At 40.4% G+C, this 15,240-nt stretch overlaps 1 protein-coding gene across 6 annotated transcripts in view; it reads right to left on the bottom strand.

Annotated features, from left to right (window-relative positions):
- Positions 1–7,292: 7,292 nt before the first annotated feature.
- nrxn2a (neurexin 2a) overlaps positions 7,293–15,240 on the bottom strand; it is a 307,444-nt gene continuing 299,496 nt past the window's right edge. For all 6 annotated transcript variants that reach the window (XM_071364597.1, XM_071364596.1, XM_071364600.1 and 3 more), the window contains 2 exons: positions 12,439–12,523; positions 7,293–9,978 (listed from right to left, as the gene is read on the bottom strand). In XM_071364597.1, coding sequence (XP_071220698.1) covers positions 9,158–9,978; positions 12,439–12,523 — 906 coding nt within the window. In that variant the 3' untranslated portion in view covers positions 7,293–9,157. The remainder of the gene's footprint in view (positions 9,979–12,438; positions 12,524–15,240) is intronic.

Genomic DNA, 15,240 nt, shown 5'->3' with positions numbered 1-15,240 from the left:
TATATAGACAGGTGTGTGTCTTTCCAAATCATGTTCAATCAATATAAATTACCACAGGGGGACTCCAATCAAGTTGTAGAAACATCTCAAGGATGATCAATGGAAACAGGATGCACCTGAGCTCAATTTCGAGTCTCATAGCAAAGGGTCTGAATAATTATGTAAATGTGTTTTTTAATTATTTAGGTTTTTCAATTTTAATAGATGTGCAAACATTTTTTTAAACCTGTTTTCACTTTGTAACAATGGGGTATTGTGTGTAGATTGATGAGGGGGAAAAAATATTTAATCAATTTTAGAATAAGGCTGTAAAGTAACAAAATGTAGAAAAAGTAAAGGGGTCTGAATACTTTCCGAATGCACTGTATTCAAAAATTAACAACTCAAATAAATGAATTAAATGCAATGACTCAAATGACTTAAAATGCTAAATGCTATCTAAACCTCCAAAAACGTAATTATGATAGCAAAATATATAATAAATAGTACTGTTATGGAAAAACAAGTTAGAACTAATGTATGCTAAACAACATTCTGCAGTGATATTTAACAACAACAACAACAACAACGAAAAGTGTAGGCAAAGAAAACAGCAGGAATAGCGCTGTGACGGGTTCGTAAACCTGGAAATCTATTATTTGATTCCTTGCTTTTTACATAACCAACAATAGTTTTTCCTTGGATTTTTTTTTTGGTATGTATTAATGAAAATATTGCTATACTTTGCTCACATGCAGAACCCTCAAGCATGATGTTTTAGCTCTTATTTGCGGGGAAAACACCGTTCCGTTGATTTACGATGTGTGTAGCCTATGTGACTTGTGTTAGCAATCTAGCCTAACCTGAAAAAGTGGTGCTGGTCGCCGAAAAAGGAGCCCGGTTTAAGTATAGTAACTGTATCAGCGTCCAGGTTAGAGGTTAGAGTGTCCAGATGGAAGCCACTCTTCAGTAAAAGGCACATGATAGCCCGCTTGGAGTTTGCCAAAAGGCACCAAAAGGACTCTCAGAGAGAAACAAGATTCTCTGGTCTGATGAAACCAAGATTGAACTCTTTGGCCTGAATGCCAAGCGTCACGTCTGGAGGAAACCTGGCATCATCCCTACAATGAAGCATGGTGTGGCAGCATCATGCTGTGGGGATGTTATTCAGCAGCAGGAACTGGGAGACTAGTCAGGATCAAGGGAAAGATGAACGGAGTAAAGTATGGAGCTCCTTGATGAAAACCTGCTCCAGAGCACTCAGGACCTCAGACTGAGGCGAAGGCTCACCTTCCAATAGGACAACGACCCTAAGCACACAGCCAAGACAACGCAGGAGTGGCTTCGGGACAAGTCTCTGAATGTCCTTGAGTGACATCTCTAGAGAGACCGGATAATAGCTGTGCAGCAACGCTCCCCATCCAACCTGACAGAGCTTGAGAGGATCTGCAGAGAAGAACGGGAGAAACTCCCCAAATACAGGTGTGCCAAGCTTGTAGCGTCATACCCAAGAAGACTCGAGGATGTAATCGCTGCAAAAGGTGCTTCAACAAAGTCCTGAGTAAAGGGTCTGAATAATTATGTAAATGTGATATTTCCGTTTTTTATGTGTAATAAATTAGAAAAATTTTATTAAAATCAGTTTTTGCTTTGTCATTATGGAGTACTGTGTGTAGATTGATGAGGGTAAAAAACTATTTAATCAATTTTAGAATAAGGCTGTAATGTAACAAAATGTGGAAAAAGTCAAGGGGCCTGAAAACTTTCCAAATGCACTGTACTTTAACACAAAACAAGTATGATATTTACAGACTCTCTGCATGATAAGTGGAAAGCTGTAGGTGCACCGCTGTGAAATCGTGATTTGTCAAAATAACCAGTGACACAAAACCAGCGGCCTGGAAGAATGGTTCTTCATTACAGTGCCTTGCAAAAGTATTCACCGCCTTGGCATTTTTCCTATTTTGTTGCATTACAACCTGTAATATACATTTATTTTTATTTGGATTTCATGTAATGGACATACACTAAATAGTCCAAATTGGTGAAGTGAAATTTAAAATATTATTTGTTTCAAAAAATAAAAAAATGTAATTAACGGAAAAGTGGTGCGTGCATTATTCACCCTTTTTGCTATGAAGCCCTTAAATAAGATCTGGTGCAACCAATTACCTTCAGAAGTCACATAATTAGTTAAATAAAGTCCACCTGTGTGCAATCTAAGTGTCACATGATCTGTCACATGATCTCAGTATATATACACCTGTTCTGAAAGGCCCCCAAGTCTGCAACACCACTAAGCAAGGGGCACCACCAAGCAAGCAAGCAGCACCACGAAGACCAAGGAGCTCTCCAAACAGGTCAGGGACAAAGTTCTGGAGAAGTACAGATCAGGGTTGGGTTATAAAAAAATATCTGAAACTTTGAACAGTCCACCCAGCACAATTAAATCCATTATTAAAAAATTGAAAGAATATGGTACCACAACAAACCTGCCAAGAGAGGGCCGCCCACCAAAACTCACAGACCAGGCAAGGAGGGCATACCACTGCTGGCTTGCTTCTGAAGCTAAGCAGGGTTGGTCCTGGTCAGTCCCTGGATGGGAGACCAGGTGCTGCTGGAAGTGGTGTTGGAGGGCCAGTAGGAGGCACTCTTTCCTCTGGTCTAAACAAAGATCCCAATGCCCCAGGGCAGTGATTGGGGACACTGCTCTGTGTAGGGTGCCGTCTTTCGGATGGGACGTTAAACGGGTGTCCTGACTCTCTGAGGTCATTAAAGATCCCATGGCACTTATCGTAAGAGTAGGGGTGTTAACCCCGGTGTCCTGGCTAAATTCCCAATCTGGCCCTCAACCATCACGGTCACCTAATAATCCCCAGTTTACAATTGGCTCATTCATCCCCCTCCTCTCCCCTGTAACTATTCCCCAGGTCGTTGCTGCAAATGAGAACGTGTTCTCAGTCAACTTACCTGGTAAAATAACGGTTAAATAAAAAAAATAAAAAAAATCAGAGAGGCAACAAAGAGACCAAAGATAACCCTGAAGGAGCTGCAAAGCTCCACAGCGGAGATTGGAGTATCTGCCCATAGGACCACTTTAAGCCGTACACTCCACAAAGCTGGGCTTTATGGAAGAGCGGCCAGAAAAAACTTTGGTGTTCGCCAAAAGGCATGTGGGAGACTCCCAAAACATATGGAAGAAGGTACTCTGGTCAGATGAGACTAAAATGTTGCTATTTGGCCATCAAGGAAAATGCTATGTCTGGCACAAACCCAACACCTCTCATCACTCCAAGAACAAAATCTGCACAGTGAAGCATTGTGGTGGCAGCATCATGCTGTGGGGATGTTTTTCATCGGCAGGGACTGGGAAACTGGTCAGAATTGAAGGAATGATGGATGGAGCTAAATACAGGGAAATTCTTGAGGGAAACCTGTTTCAGTCTTCCAGAGATTTGAGACTGGGACGGAGGTTCACCTTCCAGAAGGATAATGTCCCTAAGCATACTGCTAAAACAACACTTGAGTGGTTTAAGGGGAAACATTGAAATGTCTTGGAATGGCCTAGTCAAAGCCCAGACCTCAATCCAATTGAGAATATGTACTATGACTTAATGATTGCTGTACACCAGCGGAACCCATCCAACTTGAAGGATCTGTAACAGTTTTGCCTTGAAGAATGGGCAGAAATCCCAGTGGCTAGATGTGCCAAGCTTATAGAGACATACCACAAGAGACTTGCAGCTGTAATTGCTGCAAAAGGTGGCTCAGCAAAGTATTGACTTTGGGGGGGTGAATAGCTATGCATGCTCAAGTTCAGTTTTTTTGTCTTATTTCTTGTTTGTTTCACAATAAAAAATATTTTGCATCTTCAAAGTGGTAGGCATGTTGTGCAAATCAAATGATACAAACCCCCCAGAAATCTATTTTAATTCCAGGTTGTAAGGCAACAACATTTACATTTAAGTCATTTAGCAGACGCTCTTATCCAGAGCGACTTACAAATTGGTGCATTCACCTTATGATATCCAGTGGAACAACCACTTTACAAGGGGGGTGAATACCTTCGCAAGCCAGTGGATCTGTCAGATCTCCGTCAGATCCCATAGTCTTCAAACATTTGAATGTTTTTTACTAATTGCTGTTGTTTTGTAGGGTCATTGTCTTAGCAAACATTTGTTGAGCCCTGAGGGCAGGGTCAAGGTAAATGTGAAATCCTAAATACAACTTTCTGCTAAAAATTCTTAATTTCTACAACACTATGTCAGTTGGAAACTTGTTTAAATGTTGTTGAAACACTTTCTCTCCATCACCCTGTTTTGCAGAGTCAGCGTGGGGACGAACCTGGGGCTGATCCTGGAGTCAACGTGGGACCCTCTGAGGAAACACAGCCTTCTGTAAGAAACACATTGTTATTGTATTTATTATGTTTATTTACCATCACCTATTAATGTAATAACTTATTATCTACAAAGATAATTTGTAGATATTTCAGTTGGGAGCTAGCTGAGTCACCTCACTTGACTGATGCAGTTTTCTAGGGTCCATCTCAGTGCGTTGACGACCAGTTGGGTGTTCCTGGAGTGGTAGTCTATGACCAGTGGACATCTCCCATGAACCAGGCACCTCTTCATGGATCTTCATTGATTGATTGATTGACTGACAGATTAATTTATGATAGTATGTCTACTGGAGACTGAAACATGTGATAATAAAAGTTAACACACATGGTGAGATGTCAGTTAATAATTGGGTGTGTCATGTGACAGGGCTGTCAAAAAGAGAACAAAGTTGAACCCACCCGTTACCAACCCAGTCAGAAAGTGATTCTACACTCATCTCACTCACACATTACACTATGTTTAGACTAGGGCCCTGTGTTTTGCACAATCATGTGACATGCTGTAGCAAGATTTCGTCTTGTATTTAAGCCTTATCCAGAAATGAGAATTACACAAAAAATGAAAGCGATTGTCTAATGATGGTGCTGTAGAATGTGACATAAAAGAAAAGGTTTGATGAAAAAGCTCTCAATAAAGGTTAAAATCCAGGCATATCATGACTGCACAAAACACAGGTTCTTAATTCCGCTTCAGTTCCGGTGCTCTGCATGCAAATGAATATGGAACAGTGGTCCTGATAGAACATGTTTGTGACTCCCAGAGATAGTTTTGGAGATCTATCACATTTTTTTCAGTTAATCTGTTCTGTTGTATTGTTATTACATGTTAAGGTTGAACACTGACACTTTTGAAGCTTACACAGTTGTAGAGTTCCTCAAGAGCCTATGCATATCCCAATGCTGGATATGTAAATAATAATGTTATGAATTTTACCCCGCTCTCTCAAACAGAGAATTAGTGAACATAAAAGTTCAATCAGGAGAAATGACAGGGATTATCCAGTCGCTGTACATTTCAATGACCTGAAGTATGACATTTCCACCTTTAGATTTTGTGGCATAGAGAAAGTTAAGATATCAGACAGGGGAGGAGATATTAATAATACTCTGAGTAAAAGAAAATGTTTTTGGATTTTCACCCTCCAGATATTATTTCCTAAAGGACTTAATGATGAAATGCCTATGTATGTTATGTTGTGAATTTGAACATGAAATATGTGTCTATTGTAGATTACTCTGACGTTTTTCGTACGATGTACCCAATGACTAATGAAAACTTGCTATGCCCTCCCTCATTGAGGTTTTACAGACGTGTTCAATACGCCTTATTTATACACTTTTGTAATATTTATGAAATGCATATTGTTATATTTGGTAGCACTTATTTGTTTTTCCTTTGCCTCCAACCCCCTTCGATGTGTAGAACGGATGTGGGTGGGGCCAGGTCTACATAAGGGTGCAAATAAAAAAAAATCACAAAAGCTCTGACGAAGGACGTGTGGCCGATACGTAAGCTTATTAAATATCGGTGATACTATCAAGAGCAGTGTGCGGTTTCCTTTTTCCTTCATCTTGTTCAATTGTTGCCATGCACCTGCAAATAAGATTGCTCAGATGTGCGAGTGCCTTTTGCATTTTATATTAGAATATGTAATGTGCAAAAATGTTCAAGGAAAATTGAAATTTGCAGTGTACAAACTTAACTTGATGAACAGGAATGACATTTACTCTTATTTTATTTATTCACCTTTATTTATACAGGTAAGTCAATTAAGAACAAATTCTTATTTACAATGACGACCTGTCTTACGGGTGGCCCAAAATAATTATCTGAAAGCCACGCCCCTAATAGGCCACTTGTGTGTTCTGTCCAATATTTACCCAGCGTTGGTTTACCAAATAACCCAAATTGGGTTGTTTTTAACCCAGAGAGTGTAGTAGGACCAAGAACATGTATTCAAAATAGCTTCTGAAGTTTTGAAATAGTATTTTAAAGGTCCCGAACAGTCATTCTGATTCCTATGTAAAATAGAATTTTGAGTGACTAAAACATCACCCATAATATATTTTTTCAGATAAAAATGCTCGAAATTTGAGAAAAAATAATTTCTCTCTCATGTCAAACTACCAAGGACTGAGCGGGCGAGGAGCTCATTTTGACTGACGGTTATTTGAAAACACCTATGTCAAGCATCATGGACGCAGTGAGATTATCTTAAGCAAATTTGCTGATACACAAAGCACTCAAAGAACATTGAAAATGCATGCAACATCCAACATACATCACATCATGGTTTCACTTTTTTGTTGATCCAACTGCTTGGTTATTGTAACAGCATCAGTATAGACAATAATTTGTCATAGCTTGCCCAAATGGAATTGTCAGCACTGCTTTATCAAGCTAGCTATCTAGTTAATCTTGGACAATTACAGTTGACACTGGACATGGTGAGGTCTGGGTATACTTCATAAAAAAAAAATATAGACTGCCAGACAATGTTCATAAACCATGACTATCAAGGATGTCAAGAGTTTTGCATGTCTCTTCATGTGACAAATGCACCAGTTTTGAGTGATCCTTCCCCCTGTTTGTTCCATCCTGGCTGAAGACCTAACTAACAACTAATTAGCTAGCACCAAACACAGATGAAAGGGGAAACCAATATGTATTTTCCGCCTTAGATGAATAGGGGAAAATGATATACGCTGACAAGTCAAATTTTGGCACCTGTATATTAGCTACCTAGCTATGCATTACCTACCACTAAATGAATGCGCGTGTCATTGGAAGCTAAAGCTGAAGATGTCAAGTCATGTTTATGCTGTCATTATGGTGGCTAGGTGTAGTAGTGCGACCGATTCATTTGATAAGGCATTTGTACCCATAAAAAAGCCACACAACACAGGAGTATACAAAGTATATTACCAAGTGTATTTCCCCTCTGTCAATGTACTGTACACATATTAAGATTAATTTCACAGGAACACTTTACAATATCAATGAGTGAGGACAGGAATATACTCTGGAGCAGTGGCACTTCATAAAATAATAAAATAATAAAGAGGAAATCCCAGAAATTGAAAATATTAACATAATACAACGGAGAGAATGTCAACACGACAGACAAAGAAAGACATGTTTTTCAGTGTACATAAAATGAAGAACCAAGAAAAAAAAAAGTACACATCATCCTTTGTGTTTTCTCTTGAAACGTTTACATACAATCACTAACCAGTCCTTAATGGAAATGTAATGCCATTCAACATTGAAAAAGAAAATGCTGAATATGGGTTTCTGTAGTCAGACAATGTTGTCTCATCATAGACAAATCTGTATCTGATTATAAAAGGCAACATAAACAACTGAACGCCTTATTTTGTTAAGGAGGAATGCTAACAAGAGAAACACTGAAATATCTGAGAAATAGCTATACAATTCACAAACCTTCAATAATGTCTCACAGAATAGTATTGTATTAATGGGTATAAAAACCAGAATACATGTTCAGTTTGCTTTCTAAGGAAACACTTGTTTATCTCTCAAAGATATGTTTCTACTGTTTGTGCCTTTCCAGTTTTTGTGTCAATATTGAAGAAGGAAGGGAAAGCCAGCCTCTTGACACAAGGTTGGGCATCTCCCCCTACCCAGGAACCACTAGAAAAAGTTCTTCAAAAGTGAATCTGTGTCCTGAAGCTCCCTTTCATATTCACTCTCTACTTCTCCTCATGGGGGATCTGGCTGGAGTGTTGACAGTGGTAACCGTGGAGGCAGAACATCTCTCACATGAAGTGTATTTTTCATGTCTGTTAGTCTATGTACTCCAGAGAACAAACGAGCAAAGCTTTTTCAATCCCAAGACGTCTTTACATACAAAAATGTTTACAGAGCAATGTCTTTGCTACAGTAGCATTTTGAGGAACTTCTTCTTGGATGGAATGACACACTGTAGATCTCTCCTCACACAGAGATGAGAGAATCTGGCTCATCTCATTCATCCAGATAGAGGGGTTGTTGGCTAAATTAGGCTGTGAATTGTATATTACTTTTGAAAACCTGTATTTTCCATAAGGAAAGAAATACATCATTATGCTTAAAACATGGTTCAATGATATTCAACTAGCAACATTTCACCATGGACAACCAGAGAGATAGACTGAGTGGAAAGTTGTTAACACGAGATAACACAAAATGGGGTAGACTAGTCTGCTGAGAAGGTGGGTCACTCAGTCTCCAAGTATGGGTATGGCTTTTGTTTATTCTAGTAAACGCTATTGGGTTGCTTTGTTGTTATTTACCATAATTACCAATCGGTACACACCGATACCTCTGACGTTATTAGAAGACAGAGAGACTTGAGATTCTTGAGAACTGACATTCATGCAAATCTGTTTCTATAGTACAATAGTCTTTTCTATAGTACAATGGTCTCAGCTCAGTTTTCACTGTGAACCATAACCATACAGTTGATAGATGGGGTGCTATATACAAAGACAGCAAATGGATAGGCTTCTAATCCAGTATGAAATTGTATGTTAACCAATACAGTACTTGGTATGTGATAGAAATTAAAAATATATAATTTACCTGGAACTGTGAAAATACTGATGGTAAGTAGTTTTTTTTGTTAGTTTTTGTGGCACAAATGTAACAATTACACCCTAAACTTTGGATGTTTATCTAGTGGATCATGTGGAATTTTAATTGGGAGAACCCCCTTTCCTTGATTTTCCTCTAGCCTATCTCTCTCTTGCTCTCCTTCTCTCTTCTTCCCTCTCTCAGACGTAATACTCTTTTTGTTTGTTCTTGTTGCCCTTGGTGACAGCCTTGGCTACTGTAGCCGTTATACTTGGTGTCTTCTCTAGCTTGACCATGGCCCCGTTGCCCTCAGCAACTGGGTTGTTAATGAAGCTGTGTCCCTGGTCCGTCCGGTAGGAGCTCTCGTCACGGTTGCGGTACTTGTACATGGCGTAAAGGAGGATGAGAATGCAGAGGGCAGCAGCTGCCACAATGCCAACCACCATCCCTGTGGTGCTACTGGACTCCCCGATCCTATCCACCAGGCCGGGATATATGATCTTCTCACCAGGGGCTGTAGGGTCGGCTGTGGGCACATGGGGGAAATTGGGGGGGTAAGTTAGTCCTGGTGTATTCCGAGATGATGGAGGGACGGGGGGCAGAAGCACCTGGTCACGGGTGTTCATTTTGCCCGCGGGGATGTGGAGCTGGTCAGGGTTGGTGGTGGGAGCAGAAGGAGGGGGGCGGGGATTATGGGGTTTCTGGGCCCGGCCCTCACCAGCGGCGGGGGGAGGAGGAGGCAGGACTGTCCTGTCAGTGACCAGAGGGGAGTTTTTGTAAAAGTCCTCATCATCTGATTCCGTCAACTCCCCCGAACCAAAGGCTGAGACCTCCACAGGGTCACCGCAGTCCTCCTGGTCCGAGGGGCAGGGAGGGTGAGGGTTGGACAGCATCAGGGACTCTTTGGTGGTCTCAAGTGGGGACAGGGAGGTGGGAGGAGGGGGGAAAGCAGGGTGACGGGTGGCGATGGATGGGGGCTCAAGGGAATCCACTGTTATTATAGGCAACACTAATTCACCTCCTAGAAAAGAAACAGAGAAGATAGGAGGAGCACACATTAGAGGAGCATTACGAGACCCCAGACACGACTAATGAACAATTGTGCTCCTTATATTACAAACACAATGAGTGTTTAGAATGTTCCAAATAATCTAATATTACGCCCTGTAGGGGCAAGATAATTAATATGGAAGATATTTAATTATACAGTATTATCATCAATATGGATTTGCTTACAGGTTCATATTTCTGGACTTCTCTTTATCAAAAAATACATCAAATCACTTACGCACATCAACATATTGCCCCATGATTTTTGCATGAAGAGAAAAAAAAAGCTGATATATTTACTGAACAGAAATATTAACGCAACATGCAAGAATTTTAAAGATTTTACTGAGTTACAGTCATATAAATCATATAAGGAAATCAGTCAATTGAAATAAATTCATTAGGTCCTAATCTATGGATTTCACATGACTGTGCAAGGGCGCAGCCAGGGGTGGGTCTGGCTCCCAAGTTGGTGGGCCTATGCCCTCCCAGGCCTCCAAGTGGGTGGGCCTATGCCCTCCCAGGCCTCCAAGTGGGTGGGCCTATGCCCTCCCAGGCCTACCCCTGGCTGCGCCCTTGCCCAGTCATGTGAAATCCATAGATTAGGGCATAATGAATTTATTTCAATTAACTGATTTCTTTATATGAACAGCCAATCAGAATGAGTTTTATTTGCAGTTTTAGGCGGTTGTTTCCATGTGAGTGACAACATTTGTTAGAGTACTAAGGTTGAACATCTTTCACGTTTGTAAACCCACATCAAGCCTTTCTTGTAAGTATTTAACCTCTCATAGCAGGAGTTTCAGTTTTAATATAACCAATAACAAAGGCACACATGTATTAGGGAACAAAGCTGTAAAAATATCAAGGTTAGGAAAACAATGAAAAAATCTAATAAAGCCGATATATATACTGAACAGAAATATTAACGCAACATGCAACAATTTAAAAGATTTTACTGAGATACAGTTCATATATGGAAATCAGTCAATTGAAATAAATAAATTAGGCCCTAATTCACCTAACTCTACTGACAGTGTTGTTAGTAAAGGGAGTGTCAGGGAAGGGCAAGAGGAGACGTGGAGAGAAAGGGATCATGACAATGTCCGTTTATCTGGATAATCTGTGACATCCTACAGGACATCCTGCAAGACATCCTACAGGACATCCTACAGGACATCCTACAGAACAAACTGGGGACAATTAAGGCTGACCGGTCTGTCATAATCTAACGTCGCTTCTGAAACACTTGAAACATTTTCATGAAAACAAGAATTCCTGTTATTACAAAATGAAGTAAGAAAAAACAAACCTTTCTGCATATGGAACATGTAATACATTTCACGAGTAACCCTAGTAGTGACATATGGAGCCAGAGGCAGTGAATATGAAGATAAGTCATCCACACACACCAGGGTCAGAGCCTTCTGTGAGATGGATATTAGCACTGCCTCTGCCAACCAGCTGTACATTGAAGGTCCCAGCTGGGTCGTTATTGAATTACGGTAACATTTGAGCATGGCATTTGGAAAGGAATTACTACATTTTTCTAGATTCTGATTTATTTACATGTATTTGGGTACATCTTTCCATTCTAAATCAACTAATAATGGTAGCTTAAATGACTAAATCATATTTATTATTTGTTTTTACCATTATGATAACATTGTGCCACCAGTAGGAGTAGTAACCCCAATGATGGTAACACCACTGATGGTAGCACCAATGATGGTAACACCACTGATGGTAGCACCAATGATGGTAACACCACTGATGGTAACACCACTGATGGTAACACCACTGATGGTAGCACCAATGATGGTAGCACCAATGATGGTAACACCAATGATGGTAACACCAATTATAGGTACATTTTCTGAAATGGAGGCCACACATGCTCAAATGTAAGGTCATTAAACCTTAAAAATTGACGAGACGGATATGATTTAAATGGACTAACCCCAAGTGACATTTAGGATTAAGACACCAAATTATCAATGGAATCCTGAAATGTATGACATAGACCCCATTTACCACTGCAATTCAAGAATGACCCAGCTGTTTCCCCCAGTTGTTTATTTATTTTGTTTAGGGGAGTGGACACAAAAGGGTAGAACGAGATTGTATAATCTTCAAATAAGATCCTTGGCAGTAATGACATCTCTCCTAACAGTGGGTTCAGAGCAGAGTTAGTAGCTGAGGAAAAGACTAGCAATGAGAAGAGACAAAATGGCAAACTTAAAAGTAGCGATAATAAGGCTAGCTAGATCAAGAACCATACAATGTATCTATGAGCTGGTTAAAACTAGCCTACTGGTCCCTAGTGTAGGAAGACACCCGGTACAGTAGGGGAGCTCCTGCTCCCTCCCGGTCCCTCCTAGGGCCTTGATATGACACTAAACCCCAGGCCAAGGCTGACAGACAGACTCACCTGTTCCAGGCTCACACTCCTCCAGATCCTCGTCATCACTGGGACACTCAGCAGACGCCACCAAGATGTCATCCGAGTTCTGAGACTGAGGAGAAGAGGACACAACGTTGTTGGCTTTGAGATCTATACTGCCTTTTACCAGGATCTTTAAAACTCTTAGTTGTCAATGTCAGACATGAATAAAACAATAATACAAAGGTGTTCCAAAAAAATAAACTTGAAGTGAAACTTCATTATTTGAGAATTCTAAAATGGCTAGTCTGGAGTATTGCAGCCATTGCTGTTTCCACCAGATCAATAGTATAATAAAAATCCATTATGGGCATGGATTCAATTTCACAGGGTTAGATCCATGATGCAATGATTGTGCTTAAATGTATGCATTCAACAATATCCTGGACTACAGAAGCTATATAAATATCACACTGTTTGACCAGGAAATTACATTAATGCATCACTTGGTCCTCACATGTCAAGGCACAGACACCTCATGATAAATCATATCCACACAGGTTGGGTATGAGACACCGCTATTTGACAGCTCTCACATACAGTACATTATTCATTGGCCTGCCCGGAGCGCTTTTCAAAGAATGTAGTTACTACAAGCAACCAGTAGGTGTAGCCAAAACCTAAAGCTGTCTGGCATTATGACCTTCAGAAAGATCACTGAAATTCAACAGGGGCTTGAGAAATCTAGTCTATGTAAATCTATGCTAATGCTCTCGATTTACATAGACAGGGAAGTAAGCAGTTAGGCCATGATTGACATCAATGTATCTCCTTCATTATCGTATGGACAGGCCTATTACCAACTTATTCAGCTGGAGGAAGGAGCCTTTCGCCCGCCGCACCATATCAATTTATTTACAGACAGACACATGGAATGTGTCCGGAACTAGACATGCTTACTGGGCCATAGCTATTACAGAGTACAATCATCCAGCAAATGTGCTTTTAAGACATTTGGGGCCATAGTTAGTGTTTTAAAGGGTATCAACGCTATGTTTTGTTCTCAATAAACCTTCAGTAACTGCGATCAGAACAAATTGTTTTGCCGTTTGAAACGGGAGGACGATAAAAGAGTTGTCTTGTTTGGCACTTGTGTCTTGCTCTCTAATCCACACAGCACCGTTGTGGCATTTTGAGTCTCTATTTAAAATATGCTGCTGTGCTGTTATTAGATCTGCCTGACTGCATTCATAAAGCAATTAGTACCTCCTCCCTGTGTTTGTATATGCAACGCCTGTAGTTTCATAAGACATGTTTATTGTTTATGGTGGCATTGTAGGTTTTATTAACTTGGTTTGTTTTGGAAATGTATGACATGACACCATAACTAATGTTCAGCCCGGAGACTGATACACAAATCCCATTAAAAGGAAAACCACTACCTGAGAAATAAATACAGCATTTCATATTCCACTACTGTCGTCTAATGGTACAGAGGCAGTTGACCGTGTTGTTCTGTAACATGCCCATAGGAGTCCTGCTGTCTTAACCCTACGGAGTACAGGATGGAGGATACATTCTAACCACAACAGAGGGGAGAGGATTGCCAAGTGATTACACAGGTGTTTGTCTCTCCTATTCAGAGTGTTAGAGAAAAACATGACAAACAGTCATTTCCTACTTTAAATATATTTTAGACTTGTACTGAATATTTTGATAACCTCTCTTTCCATGTGACTGATGTTGATTTAAATATTCAGATAGCTCATGAACATAACTTATGTTTTCATGTGTTGAGAGGGCAAGCGTGGTAGTTAGCCACATTCTGCTGGGAGCCTAATAACAGTCTCTCTGTAAACCCTCTCCTGGTCTCCCTAGGGCTATTTACATTCAGCAAGACTGGATTAAAGCTACTTAAAGGTTCTACGTGGGGTTGAATTTAGGTTCATCAACATTCATGCAAATGACTACCGTATCGCTGGATATGGAAATAGGCAGTTTAGCCGTGATTGGCATAAATTGTTATTGAGCGTGACCTTCCTTCATCTCTTGATGAACAAAGTCGAAGGCTGAGCATATAAGGTTTAATTCCAAGGAATGGGGGAACAGAGGATGGTGGTCTCTTGACAAGCTACACTGAACGTGGTGTGGCCTTCTGCTTGGATCTATGTGCCCAGGGGCGGACTAATAATAGGCAGTGTAGAAAAATATTGTAGCTTTATCTGCTAAAATCCCTGTAAATCTAGCTTTTTGGGGATTTGAAAAAAAAAGAAAGAGAGCATCACATCTCTGAGGCAGTTGACTTCCACAGGGTCTGCTAGTTGTGTAACTGCTGTGCACTGTTACCATGACATTTAAAGGCACAATACAAACAGACAAATGGAAGTGAATGCATTTCCCCATCAGAGAGTAGCCCATATTTCACCTTGGAATGAGAGTTTAACAAACCAGCAATTGGAAAAACACGTTCAATAGAGCTAACTTATGTTCAAAAACATGTCTAGGTCCAGTGCCTTGTCTGTGTTCCCTTATTGAAAATCTCTTGGTTTTAATGAGTAATTACTGCCTCTTATTGGCAGAGGCAAGCAGCATGGTTATGTTGAAAATGTGCAAGGGAATTGAGAGACATGGAGATTGTTCCTGTGAAAGTGTTCTTGAAGGGTCATTTTTGTAGTGCTCTCTGATTTGTCTGCCTGTTGAGCTTTTATGTAGATGGATGTCTCATGCAGCCAACCTCCTGGGAAAGGACACACAGTTTGTCTGTCTATCTGTCTGGCGAAGTATCTTCACAGAACTCTCCCATCTAAATGGTTACTTATGCTGTCGGCCTAATGTTTATCCCTCAAACTA

This window comes from Salvelinus alpinus, chromosome 24 (assembly GCF_045679555.1).
Source record: "Salvelinus alpinus chromosome 24, SLU_Salpinus.1, whole genome shotgun sequence".
NCBI lineage: Eukaryota > Metazoa > Chordata > Actinopteri > Salmoniformes > Salmonidae > Salvelinus > Salvelinus alpinus.
This window is presented reverse-complemented; position numbering and strand designations above follow the sequence as displayed.